The 18,397-nt window shown below is 39.3% G+C and overlaps 1 protein-coding gene across 1 annotated transcript in view; it reads left to right on the top strand.

Moving 5' to 3' along the window:
* The window catches only part of nrxn3b (neurexin 3b), a 523,467-nt gene extending 505,550 nt beyond the window's left edge, over positions 1-17,917 (top strand). The window contains 1 exon segment of the mRNA XM_084433352.1: positions 14,644-17,917. Coding sequence (XP_084289478.1) covers positions 14,644-15,584 — 941 coding nt within the window. The 3' untranslated portion in view covers positions 15,585-17,917.
* The last annotated feature ends 480 nt before the right edge of the window (positions 17,918-18,397 follow it).

Here is an 18,397-nt window from a genome sequence, read left to right as displayed (position 1 = left end):
CCAGGCGGCCGACGAGCTGTCTCGAGTTCGGCCTCTCGCTGGAGAATGGCGACTCCATCCCCGGACGGTTCAGCTGATTTGGGATCAGTTCGGCGACGCACAGGTAGACCTGTTTGCCTCCCACGACTCGTCCCATTGCGACCTGTTTTATTCCCTGACCGAGGGCACGCTCGGCACGGATGCACTGGCGCACAGCTGGCCGCGGGGCCTACGCAAGTATGCGTTTCCCCCAGTGAGCCTTCTTGCGCAGACCTTGCGCAAGATCAGGGAGGACGAGGAGCAGGTCATTTTGGTTGCCCCGTATTGGCCCAACCGGACCTGGTTCTCCGAACTAGTACTCCTCGCGACAGCACCTCCCTGGCCAATTCCTCTGAGGAAGGACCTCCTTTCTCAGGGACGGGGCACCTTATGGCACCCTCGTCCCGATCTTTGGAACCTCCACGTGTGGCTCCTGGACGGGACGAGGCAGGTTTGAGTACCCTACCACCTGCGGTGGTGGCTACCATCACTTCCGCTAGAGCATCGTCCACGAGACATGCCTATGCGTTGAAGTGGAACCTCTTCGTCAACTGGTGTTCTTCTAAACATCAAGAACCCACGAAATGCCCGATCAGTGTCGTGCTTTCCTTCCTGCAAGAAGGGTTGGAGCGAAGGCTGTCTCCCTCCACCCTGAAAGTGTATGTTGCCGCCATTGCCGCACATCACGAAGCAGTTGATGGTAAGTCTCTGGGAAAGCACGACCTGATCGTCAGGTTCCTGAGGGGAGCGAGGAGACTAAATCCTCCTCGTCCTCCCCTCGTTCCCTCTTGGGACCTCTCAGTGGTTCTAACTGCCCTGCAGAGTGCTCCATTTGAGCCTTTGCAATCAGTGGAGCTTAAGTTCCTGTCAATGAAGACAGCGCTCCTGGTTGCATTGGCCTCCATCAAGAGGGTAGGGGACCTGCAGGCATTTTCGGTTGACGAAGCGTGCCTGGAATTCGGGCCGGCTGACTCTCACGTGATCCTGAGACCCCGGCTTGGATATGTGCCCAAGGTTCCTACCACACCCTTTCGAGACCAGGTAGTGAACCTGCAAGCGCTGCCCTTGGAGGAGGCAGACCCAGCCTTGGCACTGCTCTGTCCAGTACGCGCCCTCCGTGCTTACGTAGACAGAACGCGGTGTTTCAGGACCTCAGACCAGCTCTTTGTCTGTCATGGTGGGAAGCTGAAGGGAAAGGCTCTCTCAAAGCAAAGGTTATCTCACTGGATAGTGGATACCATTGCTTTGGCATACCAGCAGCAAGGTCGTCCGTGCCCCCTTGGTGTGAAAGCCCACTCCACACGTAGTGTGGCTTCCTCTTGGGCTCTAGCGCATGGCGCCTCGCTAACAGACATTTGTAGAGCTGCAGGCTGGGCGACACCCAACACATTCGCGAGATTCTATAATCTCCGCGTAGAGCCAGTTTCTTCTCATGTACTCGCTTCAACCAGCCGGTGCTAGATTCTGCTCAGGTGTCTTCGCTTGCTCGCCATTCCTCTCCACGGACGGGATACGTGCGATATTCTCTCAGGTGAGTCTGATAAGCTCTGAGTTCCTCCAGCACTGGTGACGTCAACGCCTGAGTTATGCCAATCTGCCATAACGCAGCTTTTGCGCTTGACTAGGTGCCTCCATGTGCATGGTTCCCCCTCTGGGCGACCCCCACATGTGTATTCCACTGTAAGTCTCCTTGTGAGCGTGTGTCTTTCCCTTGGCAAGCCACCTTGCCACCCCTGGGGTTTAAAATTCCACCTGCGGCTGGACACCCCAGTGATTCTCCATATGCATCCCTCTGGGTCATATGTGTATTCTAAGTCCCCCCCATCAATGGCTGGGCATGATTGCATATTTCTCTCTGGAGATATGCTTCCCAGTGTACCTTGGTATCCCTGTGTTAAGTAGGACTCCTTCGTTCGTGCTAGTCTCACAACAGGGAGCTCAGACTTACGCAGGGCACTGGAAGACAGCCGAGGTGGCGTGATTAGACTGGAACCCCAATCGTCGTCATCCGACGTAACTCGGAGTGACCACGAAAGGGAACGTCTCGGTTACGGATGTAACCCTCGTTCCCTGAGTGGGAACGGAGACGTTACGTCTTCCTGCCACTTCCGCTGTACCGCTGAAAAACGCCTGGGGCCAGTCTCGGCTCCTCAGCGAAGGCATGTCTGCATTGTGCAGCGTACTTCCTTATATACCCCCTGCGGCGGGCGGAGTTACGCTATGCAAATTCCGCAGACCCATGGCATTTCATTGCCATTGGCTCGTTTTATATACTCGAAGGTGATAGGCTTCTAAGCGAAACCCCAATCGTCGTCATCCGACGTAACGTCTCCGTTCCCACTCAGGGAACGAGGGTTACATCCGTAACCGAGACGATTGCCGAGCATACTCTTCATCTGCTGTTAGTCAACCTCACCAGCAGGTGGTGCAAAAGCGCGTGTTGTAGACAAAGACCAGCAACAGTTAGAACAAGCCATTCATTCATAAAATGAAAATGATTATCTGGGTCAGTATATATGTGGAAAAGATGATAAAGACACAAAAGCTGTGTTTATGTTTCATTCAATAACTTCATTGTTACTTTCTCTGTGTAGCCTACATCATCAGCTTTCTCTACCATGAACGGGATTATAATCGGTTTCCCTCAATACCTCATAGGCCTACTCAAGGATTCCCCTTCCGTCGGGACAAAACGCTTAATGTAGCTTTATGGACTAATACAGTGATATAAAAGACCAATCTCGCACCTTATTAGGGATGTAGGGTGTAGGCTACTATATAGGCTACAGGCAAGCAGATGGACTCAGAATATGAACTTAACGCGCAAAGTTTCATGCTGAGCGTTTCGTGATATACTGGCACAAAATCAACACTTGATCAATTAATACTAACACTTTCTTTTCTCTTCTATTCTCTCTCTCTCTCTCTCTCTCTATATATATATATATGTATATATATATATATATATATATATATATATATATATATAGTATAGTAGGCTATGCCTACGTGTATTGCATTAGCTTAAACTGGGAAGAGTCATAGCACTTGCATATTGTTGTCCTCCTATTGTTAGTTTAACTGTAAATCGCTTTGGATAAAAGCGTCTGCTAAATGACTAAATGTAGCCTAATAAATGTAAAATTGGCTTGACATTGGACATTCGCACATTTAGGGACCGTCTCCAAAGTTGCATAAAACATTGGCATACACGTTTCTAACTTCAATAGCAAACTTTAACTTATTTGAATAAATATCAAAAATCCAAAGGGTTCGCATTATAACTACATGAACACTTTACAGTTGGTTTTATGACTGTAAGTCGTTCTATTCAAATGCTATTGAAGTTAGAAACGTGTATACCAAAGTCACACTTTAGAGACGGTCCTTAAATGTGCGAATGTCCAACGTCAAGCCAACTTTATGCCAGTCTATCACTGGGAAACGCTCAGCATTAAGCTTTGCGCGTTATTCTGAGTCCATCTGCTTGCCTGCGAGTTTGGTCTTTTACATCACTGTAATTAGTCCATTAAGTTACGTTAAGCGTTTTATATGTCCAGCAGGGGAATCCTGAAGTATTGAGGGAAACCCTAATAGCCTGCATGCAGCACGATGCCACAATATAAAGTTAAGGCAACTAAACAACCAAGAGAAATATATGTCAACCTCAAAAATGTAACATTCTGTACATCCGCATACAATAACATTATAATCTCGTTCACGGTAGAGAAAGATGCATGTAGGCTACACAGGAAAAGTAACCGTGAAGACACTGAATTTAACATAAAACTGCCGTCATAATAATCACAAATACACTTACATTGCTGTAAATGAGTTTTATGAATGAATGGCTTGTTCCAACTGTTGCTGGTCTTCGTCAACAACACGCGCTTTTGCACCACCTGCTGGTGAGGTAGACTAACAGCAGATGAAGAGTATGCTCGGCAATCTACTGCTTTTCCTGCAGTTCCTGGATGTCAATGTTGAATTTACTGTCGAATTTGAACCACTGAATTTGTGGAAGCGAATTTGCAAAGCGAAATAAAATGGATCGAAAAATGCCTGTTGAAAATTATAGGTTGTATTTTTAAACAGTTTGAATATTTTGGAAGTGAAATATGAAAGGTGAATATGGATTATTGAATTTTTAATAACGGAAATGTGTTTGAAATGTTTTTAATTGAAATATTCACAGCTTAAATATTCAACCATGTTGAATTTCAGCCCATAAAAATGCAAGCCCTAAAAATACAATGCATTAAAATGCAAGCATAAAAATGCAAAAATGCATGAGATCCATTCACAAATTGTCAAGAGTGCTTGTTTTAACAGACGCATTCTTATACAAGAATGCCTTGCCTATTTTTGAATTGCAATGCCTATTTTTTTTCAAGTAGTGCAATTTAACAGGCTTTTTTTGTTTCAAAAACATTTGACATTATTTTACTTCCATAGATAATTTACTCACCCCCACGTCATCCAATATATTCATGTCTTTCTTCAGTCGAAAAGAAATTAAGGTTTTTGAGGAAGACATTCCAGGAGTTTTCTCCATAGTGGACTTCAACAGTTATCAACGGGTTGAAGGTCCAAATTACAGTTTCAATGCAGCTTCAAAGGGAAATAAGGGTCTTATCTAGCCAAACGATCGTTCATTTAAAACAAAAACAAAAAAAACATACATTTATATATTTGTTGGGATCCTGTAGAGTCATTTGAAGCTGCACTGAAACTACAATTTGGACCTTCAACCCATTGATAACTGTTAAAGTCCACTATATATCGAGAAAAATCCTGGAATGTTTTCTTTAAAAACCTTAATTTCTTTTCAGCTGAAGAAAGAACATCTTAGATGACGTGGGGCTGAGTAAATTATTGGGAAAATTTAATTCTGAAGTGAACTAATCCTTTAACAAAGATGTTGATCCAGGAACATGTTGTACTTGGTGAACTCACGTTCACATTCATGTATTGGTACCTCTCAACTGAAGCTGAACGTGATTTTACCTAGTACAGCGTGTTTCTGTAGGGACTTTAACCTTAGTTAAGACCAAGTTTTCGGACAGGAATGTTGTTCCAGGATCAACACATTTGTTGATCCAGGAACATGTCTTACTTGGAAAAATCACAGTGACCCTCAACTGAAGGGCCTTTAATTGCTCCAAAATGCCTTCGGAAAAAACTAATCAAGGCCTTAAATTTACCTCGAACTACACCCTGAATTATACAAAGCATATGCCCTGCTTTGACCAGGTTTTTTTTTTTTTTTTTTTACCCCCAATTCCAAATACACCAATTAAAACAGGTTTTGTTTGTTTGTTCTTGCACTATCTGTTCAGTCATAAAAACAACTTCTAGCAAAAGCAATGTTTTGTTATCATAATTTTTAAAGTGTGTCATACCTGTAACCTGGCAGGCTAGAATTAATATGGTTCCGTCATTACCTTTGACTTTACAGATGGCCCCTATTTATTTGTTTGTTAATTTTACAGCGTATTTCTCTCAAACTTACAAGGTCACTCTGCTCATTATACGAAGATTTACTCTCTGCAAGTGTTTAAACCTGATGGCAGTGCTTCAGATAAATTCTCCCTAACTGCGTTAAATCTAATACCAGCCCCAAGTCCTCTCAAATTCAGTGGCAACAGGAAGTATGCTTAGGGACGGTTCCAGTGTTAACTTTCATCTTTTCTCATCTGACATTCGATGCGAGTACACTTAGCCACAAACCACCACACTCATACGATTTCATGTTGACACAGAAATTCACATCATCAGTCTGACCTTCGCTTCAGATTTCGTGGACAGTTTGCATGATACTTTTCTGTTCTGTTTCTGTTTTGGTTAAACCTTTTTTCATGTAGAAAAACATATTCCTTCTGTATCCACTCTTTGACATCCCATTTATGTGATTTTGGTTAATTTGCCGTATTTCCCAGCATTTTCACTTTTTTTTCCCTATTTTGGGGGGCTTTTTCGTTGATGTCCTCATCCTTCCATTTTCCAGGATTAAAGATGATCCTCTTGTTTCATCTCATCTTGTGCCGCATGGAATTTTGGTGGTTGGAAAAAAAAAAACTTAATAATTCTCTTCCTCATTTTTGTTATGTTTTGTGCCATTAGGCTTAAAATTAAACATCCCCACATTCTATACAACAGGAAATAAAAGGCAACAAAATCTTTTCTTGCCATCATATATTTTATTTATAATTTTTGCCTTGTTCAGGCAACCCCATTCTGTCTCAAGAAAGTTGTGTGTGAAAGAATGACCCCCACCCCCCACCCCTCCATCCCTGATCTCATCTTTATTTCAGTGCCTTTCTGCATAGACATGTCTGTTTGAATGCAGATGGCATAAAAAGAATTTTATTGCCACAAAAGTATATCTGTTTTTCTATTCTATTTGTTACTACTGATCTGATCAGTCGTGTTTGTGGCATGCATTGATTGCAAACTAACCAATCCCCAGTGGGAGATATCCATCATGACTCTTGCATGGAAGTTATCGGCTTCATCTTGTGTGCTTCTCCACCCATGCGTTTGCTAACGGGCTGACCGTTTGTGCTGACGTGCTTATCATCTGTCTGTGTGCTGATGTCTTTGACTATTCTATCTGTCTGATGTCCTGCTGATGTCGTTTCTTGTATTTGTGTTCTGTGAAACTCTTGAACACTTTTGAACTGATGGGAATTCCACAAAAGGGCAAATGAAACATTATATAATGAACAGGGGTTACATTTGAATTACAGGGGGAAACTCTAAAATCTTGTTGTGATTCTAATGTTCTAAATAGGCAAGGCTTGGCATGATGATATAAATGATCAGTTTTTCAAAATAGGCATAATGGTTAGGGGCTTGTCAGGGTGTTTTAACAAAAACACAGTGTATAGTAATCAATCATTTAGTAACAATAAATATTGTATTATATGATATGATTAATATCATATTTTTTAATATGATGGTTTCATCATAAAAATGGTGGGTATCTCTAAGACCCAACTTAATATATGATATTTACCATCTAAATATAACCATGTCCTGTCAACAAATGGAACAGTCAGCAAGCTGGTTATCATGTTAATTATTGTGCCTTTAGCCCCAACAGCATGGGTGCCTTTTACCCCAACCTTATGTTTAAAATAAAAAAAATCCATTGTTGAAAAACTGTTGCTTTAATTATCTTGAACCAAAATGAAAATCATTAAGACTTTTGTCTCAAATATACTCAATAATTTTAGAGATTCTCATTTGCTACTTAAATCTACAACATTTTAAAAAACATCAAATATTAGATCAAATTAGCACAGAATCAACTTTGCATTGCACCCCCCGATCGCGTCAAGGATCAGTCAAATTTCCATGTGCATCTTGAAAAGCGGATGTTTTGGGAAGTGCTGTGGCAAATTTTTGTGCCATCTAAGTTGTTAAGAGGAAAATAAAATCAAAGGTGCCTTTAGCCCTGTTGTACCCTATACGAAACAAATTACCGTAAACGTACATTGGTTGTTGTACGTATCGTGGCAGTTTGAAAAATTAAATGTCCACTGAGTGGCGCTACAAGGTTAATGACACTAAACCTAACTGACCCTAAACCCTAAACTTAACCGACAGTTTTAACAAAAGCAAACGTGAGGTACAAACACATTTACTGAAGACACAATCGTAACTTGTGTTTCACAGGACTCGCACTCAAGTGCTCTGCATTGCAAGTGCAATGTTGTACTAGGTGATCAACCCAACAAGTATACTATGCCAGAAAAGCTTTACATACAGTATATAGCTGATTATGTGATGCAAATGTCTAAATGAGTAGAGGCACATTTTTCCAGTGAGCCTACTGTATGTTGATGACTAGTTTATAGGACAAATGTAACTTTGCCTAAAGACTAAAAATAAACTCAAACTCATGCACAGAACTGACATTGGGGGTGGGTAGTGTAGTTCAAGAAGGAAGAGTCTTTTAAAGTAAAACTGATGCTGGGTCTGTAGGGTCCCTAAGGTTTCATCGTGCTGTCATCAGCGCGGTTTATTGAGATGGAAAAACAGTCTTCAAAACAAGACATCAGTCAGGAGCATGTGGAGAGTTGCACAGAGAGCATGGGACCCTAAGGAACGGGTCACTGAACCACTGGCAGTTTGGTCACTGGTCACTGAAGTTTGGTGTAGTCAGGCCCCGTTGGGCCGGCTATCACTTTGAAGCAGGTCTCAATTAAAGGTTAACTGTTTAAAGCTTAATGGCCATACAACACATTGTGCAGCAGACAGTGGTCGCATGCCTCTGGCTTAGGATACCAGAATAAAAATTACTGTGTGAGAAAAAATTCAAGTTTTAGTGTCAGTACTACATTAAACTGCTATATATAATGTTGAATATAATGTATAATAATGCAATGGGGGAATATTTGTGGGTCCTGATAATGCCAAAAGTTTTATGTTACCAGTAAAAAGTGGCCTACATTATTTAAATATATCTAGACAATGACAGAGTGCAAACATATTCGTCTAAAATAATTCTGTATTTCAGCTTCAGAATCATCAATATTTTTATTCTGGTGTCACTATTGTCCTGTGCATTGGGTTTCCAGCACCAAGTCCAAGCCTATTCATTTACACACACAATGTAATACCAAATTTAGCATTTTTTTAAACCTTTTATCATATGTCTTGGAGTATCGCAATAATATTGTATCATGAGTTCAGTATCGTGATATTGAATCGTGACTTGTGGGTATCATTACACCTCTAGTATTTACTAAAAGTACGACAGAAAAAAAACACAGCATTTTTTTTTTTTTTTTTGCTCCTAAGTAATTGAATGTTAACATTCATGTATTTACAGATTAATGAAGTAAAAGTAAAAAGCTCATAGTACAATGTTGAATTCACTGATAAAGTTTTAAATAACTCTTTATTAAATAATTATTAAATAACTGCCAATTTATGAGCACAATTTACTGAAAAATAATTTGAAATCTCAATTCATACAGGATTAACTTAAACCAAGGCTTAGCGCTGGCTCATTTGCCCAATCCCAATGCAATCTGATACTTTGAGGAAGTGCCATAAAGGTCAGTTTTTGTATCTATAAAAACAGCCCCTCAGCAGTTACACAGCGTTCTCATTTCCTAGGGTTTTCAGTTCTCATACTGCTGATGAGTTATCAGAGGAAAACCGCAATAGTCGCAGACTGGGCACAATGCATGGTTGACACAAAAGGATTTGACTGAACCACAGGGGCCAGCTCACACATACTCCTCTTTTAGGGGATCAGGCAGGTTTAGCCCCACACACCTGCGGCATCCATTGCTGTTTGGCTCGACTCAGCGAAAACAAGATGGTCACGGAGTTTAGGCACGGATATCTGGACCAAGGGCACTTGGATTTGGTTGGGGCCACAAGAGAGAGAGCACTACTGTGAATGTCAGCTGTTATGGTTAATTTCTTTCGTTTCGCATCCTCTCCGCTCTAAACGTGGAATTTTGTGCCGGAGACATTTTTAGAGAGCATTAACAGCTGAGAAAGAGGGTGGCCCTTCACATTTGTTTACAAGAATGAACTCCTGTAAGCAAATGCAGAGAACGCGGCAATCTAGCTGAGCTGGAGGCATAATGCAGTGTGGAAGTGTTTACTATGTAATGGAGCTTAGCCCAAAGAACATCTCCTCTCTGCAAAACAAATACAGTCCCCTAAGACAAGCACACCATGTTTGAGCTGAATTAAAACACTGTGAAAATGATCATAGCTAATGTGCGATTAAAGTATTTACTGAGACATGTCGGGGTCCTCTGTGGCGCTGTCTATGTGCCTGTGGTTTTAGTAGATGCCTTCATCTTGATCAAATCATCTGAAGCCAATAAATTCACCCGCTGCAACGTGATCTCATGAGAATACGTGTGCATTTTTACGTAAAGTGTAATTCTACCATACGTACATTTACTTACGTTTTATACACACAGAAACGTATAATACTGACGTATTTACAGCTCTAAAACGTAAAATATTTACGTATTAACAGCACAAAAACGTAAATTATTTACGTATGAACAACTCTACCGACGTACATATTTGTACGTATTCTTATTTATGCATATTAAAATCGTGGCATTAATGTTTTGACTCTATTGCATTCAAATGTCTTATCAATTACGTTTTCAGTCGCATTTATTATTATTAAATGCAGTTTACTCAAGAAATAGGCTAATAACCATTCGCTCTGTTCGTGCCTTCTGCTGCAAACTCGTTTCGGAGGATTAGCCTACATGCAGTTACACAAGAATACACTTTAAAACCTTAAAAATACCTTATTTAATCGTTTAACCATTTTGTAATATTTAGTTTATTTACAGTGAGACACAAAATGCGTTTTCTCCAATAGAACAATAATACACCAAAACCCAACATAAATTCACAAAAGACATCAATTTTATTAGCTTGATAATCCAAATCTTTAGAATCCATACGTTTGCAAGAAAGAGATCCAAATTCAGCCCTTTATCCAGTGAGTGATCTTCATCTCCATTTCACAGGCTATCACAGCAGCGCAGTCTGTAACCGTCAAATTCCGCGCTCGTGATGAATTCAAATTCAAAAATTGCGCCCTCAAGAAGCGTTACGACATGTTTTACGGCAGTGATATCAAACGGTCATTGGCTCTCGCCACAGATTGCGACATGCCGTATTTCAGTCGGTAAACTACATTTGAAATGGAGAAGCACGCGTGCCTTCACACAGAGCGAAGCCGGATTAACATTTTCTTGGATTAATAACTTAAATTCTGCTCTGTACCTCATTCAAAACTATTATACTGAAAGAGAGGACTGTGACTGCAACACATCGTCATGTGAACGACTTTTGGAACCGGTTTTGACATGTTCGCAATAAATAAATTATTGTGATTACACGTATGTTGTAATTTTTCTTCATAATTGTAGCCTATGTAGTTTTAAGAAATTGTTATGGGTAGGTTTAGGGGTAGGAGTAGGATTAGCTCCTAAAAAAATCTTTTAATGCTATATTGTTAATAAAATTGCCATTTCCCACACATCTCTGTACGTTTTGTCCTTTTTATATTCTGTATAAAATGGGTAGCTGCTAACTTTATGTTAAGGTTTGGGAGTGGGGTTAAGGGATCTTCCATTTATCTATAAAACGTACGTTTTCTATCTTTGAAAATTACGTATTAACAATGAGACCAGGCTGTCATGCATTTATGGATATACGTTGAATCTATACGTATTTTAAGTTGTAATACGTAAATATAGATACGTATCGAACCTGAAATAACGTCCATATGATACGTAAAAGTCACTATAATACGTAAATATATATACGAATTGGATCGTTTTTATTTACGTCTAAATATGTACGTTTCGTGTGTGAGATCAGGCTGCCCATTTAGCTCAGGACGAACTAGGGAATCAGTGAAATGTGATAAACAAAGCAAAATTAGTTTCAACTGTTAAACTAATTTATACGAGGTTTTTGTAGGTTTAGTAAAAATTGTCCACTTGTTTTGAGTCATTAAATTGCTCTGCTCACCAGATAATCAGTAACAGTATCAACCATTGAAAAACCCCATACTGATTAACTGCATAATACAATAATCTCTCTCATGTCCTACATGCATACAAATTTAAATGCACTCTTTTTTGATGGATCTGTTAGAGACATCTCACAGATATGTTTTCTGTCTTGTAAGGATGCTAATTTGTGGAATTCCCAGTCTTTACTGTCATTTATGTTGAGCAAACGGCTGTTGGTTAATGCAATGATTTCTGCAGAATATTTCTGTTCTAAATTGTCCGAATGCATTCAGGATTAGCATTATGTTCAAGTGGTCATAAGATCAACGAGGTCTTTATCTCTGTATTGAGATTGAGGTTTGGTTGATTCGAGTTGATATCCCACAGCCTTTAGCCCATGGATTTCTCAATATCCTGTTACCCTGTTCTCAGCCCTCCTGATCCAAGCTTGCAGTGCTGTGATTCTACTTTCCCTAAATGCAACTTGTTAAAAACCATGATTTCACCTTGCAGTGAAAAAAGAAAAAAAAAAGAAAAGTGATTTTCCTTCCTTTTCCTCCCCTGCTTTGTGCTGTCAAACTACTAACAATAGATTTACAAAAGAAAACTAATAATGGTGTTATTAGTTGTGAAGGTGGTGACGGTACAGTGTCCCTCCTCTGTTTGGCTTCACTATGTGTTTTCTGATTATTTCAATCTTGATAGTGTGAGAGAATTTCTGTCAGTTATTCATTTTTATTGCTTATACATGTATACATGTGTATACATGTATATCGTCTGGTTTGTCTATATTTATATATGTATTTATATTTATATGTGTATATTTATATATGTTCTATATTGATTCCTGTTTAGTTTTTTTTTAGTTTTTTTTCTTGATTAGCTTGATCAATATTTGATATCTTTGATAGCTTTATTTACAAGTATTTATTTATACAGATAATTTTTATTAAAAAAAAAAAAAAATGCTAATTTGTATTCACCACTATCTACTCCAAACATTCAAAATCAGTTAAAATTGTAGTCATTATTTTTCCCAGTGGAAATCTGACTCTGACTGGAAATTGTTTAAATCTAAATCTGACATTAAAACTGCATGGGACAGAAGTTGCAGCTTAGGGTCAGTATGAGTGTCAGTCTTGAGTTCTATATGATCTGGTAGATGGGCATGTATATGCTCATTGTTTGTATATCCCCATCCCTTCCTTACAGCCCAAAGCTCTATTGCCGCCCGACCGCTTCGTACCGCCCTTACATGGACATGGCAACTGACGTACACGTTCACTTCCATCTATGTCATTTCCTACCTAGTCTGTTCATAGGCCCCTCCCTTGCTCTTGCTCTCTCTCTCTCTCTCTCTCTCTCTCTCTCTCTCTCTCGACCCTCCCTTTCTCCTCTTATAGCAACAGTACAGTATGTACAGTCATTCTATTGTTTAAGAATTCATGTTAAAAAAGAAAATATGTATCTGTAGATACTTCAAAGCTAAATTATCTTAAAAAAATGTACAGTTTTCTTATGTAGAGAAAATGATTTATTTATCAAAAGAAAGAACTAATGAGCAGAATGGTGAAGTTATTTTTCATGTCATGGTGTGAATGTATGTGTCGTTGCCTCCCTGTATCATCTTGTCTAAGAAAAAATATTATATATAAAATTAGAGGATAAATTGATTGCCTAATTAAATTTTTTAAGATTAACCATACTTATTCCCAAGCATTCTTACACAACTTTCTTTTGTAAAATGTTTTCTTCCTGCCAAAATCATGCGGGCAATTTGTTGATGTAAGTCACAGAACTGTTGGTATGCTTCCACCTTTTGATGAATTGTTTAATATGCTTATTATTTTTTAGAATCATTTTCTTTTTTATGTGCTTACTACTCTCTTTTTGACTGTGCATTTGGTTTGTGAATGTTTCTAGTGATTTGCTCTAACCATTAACCAGTTGTTTGCATTGCTTTTCATTTTTCTTTCCTTTCCTTTTGTTTCTTTTGGTCTGTTGTTTGAGACCTATGTTGCCTTATAGTGCCCTATGTTTGTAATCAGCGAAGCCACCTTGGCGTAAGTTTGAGCAGATTCAATCAACATCTGGATGTATCCCTTGTAACAATAAAAAAAGGAAAAAATCTTCAAGAAATGTACAATAGAAAAACATGTGTCTTCATGAAAAACAACCAGATTTTATTTGTAAAAACATTGGGCCTTATTGTATTATTAACCATGTGAGCTGAATGCGTCAGTTTACTTAGGAATGGTTTTACGTTTTAACTTAAATGAAAAAAAAAAGTTTTTAAATGCATGAAGCCCAATGTGTGTATGTAATGTTTTCAACAATTAAAATATCACCCTCAATGTGAATCGTGTGAATAAAACCTATAGTATGACATTAAGTGTTCACATATGAAATGAAACATTCAGGTGTTGTTGAACTGTCTTGCGACTTGTGCCATTGTGGCAATTTCATAAGAACTGTCAAAAGGCAATTGGCTTTCATCTCAAGTGTGACAGACTTGAAAGAGAAAAGTAATAAAGTGATTTCCTCTACAGTCTTGATAAGCCGCTCAGAAAATTAGAAATCTCAATACAATAATGGTATTTTTTGGGAGTGTTCCATATATTACGCTCTTCATTGGTCTTACGTTTTTTGATCCAACATGATGCTTACACCTAATTTTCCTAAATGAATTCACAACGTGAGCAGTCAGATCAGCTCAGTTTTTTACTTTCACCTTTACACTTCTCAAGATGTAGCAAAATTAAAGACTATGTTCATTAGTTTAACTTGTTTTGGACGCTCCAAGTGGCAGGGGCACAGTAATTGTGAGTAATAGGTTTTATGTAGAGGTCAGTTAAATACGCCAAAAAGAAAGCTCAAGACCCTGCATGTCCCTACAAGCCTTTTGATAAATGTACCTGGCATTTTCACATTTCCGTTCTTTCTTTCTGTTCTTTCTTGGTTTGTTTTGGCCAAGAGTGTTTTTTGTCATATTCCTTTCCAAATATTCTTGCTTTGCTTTAATTGGTCATGTACAGTTGCCTGTTTAGCAAGCAGCCGAACTTGAATGGACACTAATTTCCTTTCTTCTTCTTCTGCTTCCCAGGAGGGGAGTTAGTCATCCCCGTTCTAGTCGAGGATCCCATAGACATTCCCCCTGTTTCCACTCGAGCCCCTTTCATCCCCCTTCCCCCGACCCTTCACCCCGTCCTCACCATTATTAAGACCACAAAAGAGTCCCTGTCAATTGCCACCGAGGCGGGGGTACCTTGCTTGTCGCACCAAGGCAGCGATGATTGTGATGATGATGATGGTGATGATGATGATGGTGATGGCTTGGTGATTTCGGGGTTTGGCTCTGGGGAGGCCTTCGACTCTAGCCTCCCCCCTACTGACGATGAAGATTTTTACACCACCTTCTCCCTGGTAACAGATAAGATCTTGACCACGTCGACTTACGAAGGTGGCTACAAAGCTCTCGCACCCAAGTGGGAAGTAAAGGACTTTAAACCTGAGGCGGGCAGGACTACGGCCATCCCCCCTCTGCCTGACCTCAGGAGCTCATCCCCCGTCATGCCCGAGGCTGCTCCTAAAATCCCCGCTGGGAAAATGAACAACCGTGAGATCAAACCCCAACCGGACATAGTGCTGCTCCCACTCCCCACATCTTTGGACATGGACGGCACCAAACCGAAGGGGCCGTACATCACGCAGCCCATGTTGCGTACCATCCCCAGCGCTCTGCCCACCGAGCCGGGTATCAGGAGAGTGCCCCCTGGTGCCTCGGAGGTAATACGCGAGTCCAGCAGCACTACGGGCATGGTGGTCGGGATCATCTCTGCTGCCGCCCTGTGCATCCTCATCCTTCTCTATGCCATGTACAAATACAGGAACAGGGACGAGGGCTCCTATCAGGTAGATGAAACACGGAACTACATTAGCAATTCAGCACAGAATAACGGCACGGTAGTGAAAGACAAACAGCCCAGCACTAAGAGTGCCAGCAACAAGAGACCCAAAGACAAGGACAAGGAATACTATGTATAAAACGAAATCCAAATGACAAAATACAAAGAAAAAAAACTTGAACAGGAAACCGTAATTTTACACACAAAAAAGTCCTTTAAAAACTCAAACTCATTGAGTCAAAATGAACCCATTTCCAAGCTCTGTGATCTGAAGCACACTTAAGCGTACGGTAAGCATATAGGGAGAAGGCAAATAGGACTCTGGGGACCTTGATACCTTATTTTCTGTCTGGTTGTGGGACAATGCCAGTGTAAAATATCTCATTGTTACATTGTTATCCCTCAAGTGACTTTCTAAGGTACAAAATACTTGGTGTAAAAAAAAAAAAAAGACAAACGGAGAAAAAAAGCAACCCTTGTCCATTGTAACCCTGTACAAATCAACGCAGATCATGGGTAATGGTCATGATTTTGGGCATGCATGTGATGTGTGTGATGTAGTACTGATATCTTTGCAAAGAGGAGATCTAGAGGATGTTGTTTTGAAGATACAAAGTGGGAAAATTTGCCATAAAACAGTACTTTTCTAACCCAAGCAGGAGAAGAAATGTTCCATTAAACAAATGTTTTTTTTTTAGTTTTTTTTTTTTAGCATACTCATTTTTCCTTTGTTTCTGCTTTTATTTCTCATCCTTTTCTCTTCCAGTGTCCATCAAGTACTAACTTGCTTTAATATTCGTATTCTGATTGAGCTCTGCCATAAACAGATTCAACTGAAAGAAAATCCATCTATTACAAATGGAAAACGAGACATTCTACATTAAATTTGCGATTCTCCTTTCAGTTTTGACTGCTTAAGTCATTTGCTACACACGTCTCAAATATGGAGCAACTGTGAGCGAAGCAATCTGTTGTCTGAAGGAGGGCTGAAATATGATTTGCGGAAGACGAATTCAATGTGAATGAGTGTATATTTCATGTTGTCACAGTCAACTGTGTCAAACAATAAATATGTTTACATATTTTATTACATCATAGATGTGGTACTTTGTAGCTCATTATTGTACATAACATTTGATTTTGAAATTTTCATACTCTATCTGTACCAACTGAACAAACATCTAGTTTATTGTAGCTCATACAGTAAAGTCCAAAAGTCTGAGCCCATATTGAAAATCTGTAAAACATTCAAACCGTTATATAAGCCTGGAAATGAGCAAAAGTACATATACTATAACAAAGTAATGGTGTGATCCACAGTGAAGAAGAAATAGGTTGCTAATCAATAAGCTAATTTGTCCAACTCCAAATCTGACAATGGATCTGATTGCTTCCATTGATGGACAAATTGTGCTGGATAACATGGATCAGCTGGTCAAACTTGTGGAGTCCAGGCTGCTATGGGTTAAATCAAAAGGGGGACATACCAAAAACAAAGACAATTAAAAACTCTTGACTAATTCCTACTTTTTACTCAAATTCCTTGTGTATTTTATTATGACAAAAACAGACATTTTAACTCTGTGGTCTCAGACATTTGGACCACACTCTATATGCATAGTGTTATGAAAGATGCTATTCTGTCTCAATGGTGTTACTGAGTCAGATGTGCGAGAAGACATCAACTGGTTGAAAACACCCTCCGCATTAACAATGCTCCATGTTACTGGTTATTTTACTACTGGTTCTTGTTTTTTATTTAAACAAGCTTACAATAGCTCATAATAAAGGTGGATGATGGATTGGATTCATACTGCCACCACATTTCTGGAGTCCATGATTATTTGTTTTTTGTCTGTGTCTCATTCTGTGTATTTATGATTTTCACCATGTTGCGCTGTTGAGTTCTATACGTTTGTTGCATTATGACCATTTGTGTCGGCAATAGTGGAATTCCTCCTCTTTTTTTGCTCATATATATTTATGCTTTTTTTCTTTTTTCTTTTTTTTTGTTCAACACATTACAGCACTCAGATTTGTCTGCAGTCATTTTAATTTTGTGTTATTGTTTTCAGTTCATCAGTTGTTTTCACTCTTGACAGCTATGTCCAGCAATAAAATGTTCCCAGTTGTTTTCAACGCTAGTGTGACATTTTCTGTTTCTTATACCAAGTTTCTGACACACCACTGGTTAATGACATTGCAAATTACTTAACTACAACAGAGTAGAGTTTAAAAGTAAATATTTAGCAGCCTTGTCATGAGCCATCAGAAATTAAGAGATTATGTCAATGTGATTCCAAGTTTTTGAAAATAATTAATTCCTGGAGATATCCTACCCAAAATCCTGAGAAGAGATCTACCAATCAATTGTTGTTACCATGAAAATGGGAGTCACATCAAAAGAGTTCAGTAGTGACCGCCAACTCTCATAAAACATTGCCAATGACACAGCAGTGTTGAGAATGTGAATGTCTGTGTTTGAATATTTTTCAATAAACCTTAAATATGTTGTACTTTATCAAAAGTCAAGTCACCTTTATTTATATAGAGCTATGTATATATACAAATAAAAAGCAGCTTTACAGTGATAAACAGGAAAATAATTCAATGATGCAAACAGTTCGTTTCAGCTGCACAGCAGCTCTAAAAGAAAATAGTGTTATTGTTCAGCTGGGTTCAGTTCAGTTTCGTTGTGAAGATCACCAATTATTCATATTTTTTTATTTAATCTATAAAGCAGTTCTGCAGAAAAAGTTATTTCATCGTCCAGTTCAGTTCTCATCCAATAGTGTAAGTGCAGTCAAATAAATAATACTGTTGAATATAAGGGGCAGATTTAATAAACGGCAAATTAGCGTGAGAGTGCAATTCCACAAAAGCACCGATGGAGAGGAAAGTTCAGTGCGTGATCTACTGACGCAAATTAAAGAACACAGACACAGCTGGATT

This window comes from Rutilus rutilus, assembly GCF_951802725.1.
Source record: "Rutilus rutilus genome assembly, chromosome: 15".
NCBI classification, from domain to species: Eukaryota; Metazoa; Chordata; class Actinopteri; order Cypriniformes; family Leuciscidae; genus Rutilus; species Rutilus rutilus.
The sequence above is the reverse complement of the archived record's forward strand: the minus strand, read 5'-3'. Positions and strand labels throughout refer to the sequence as shown.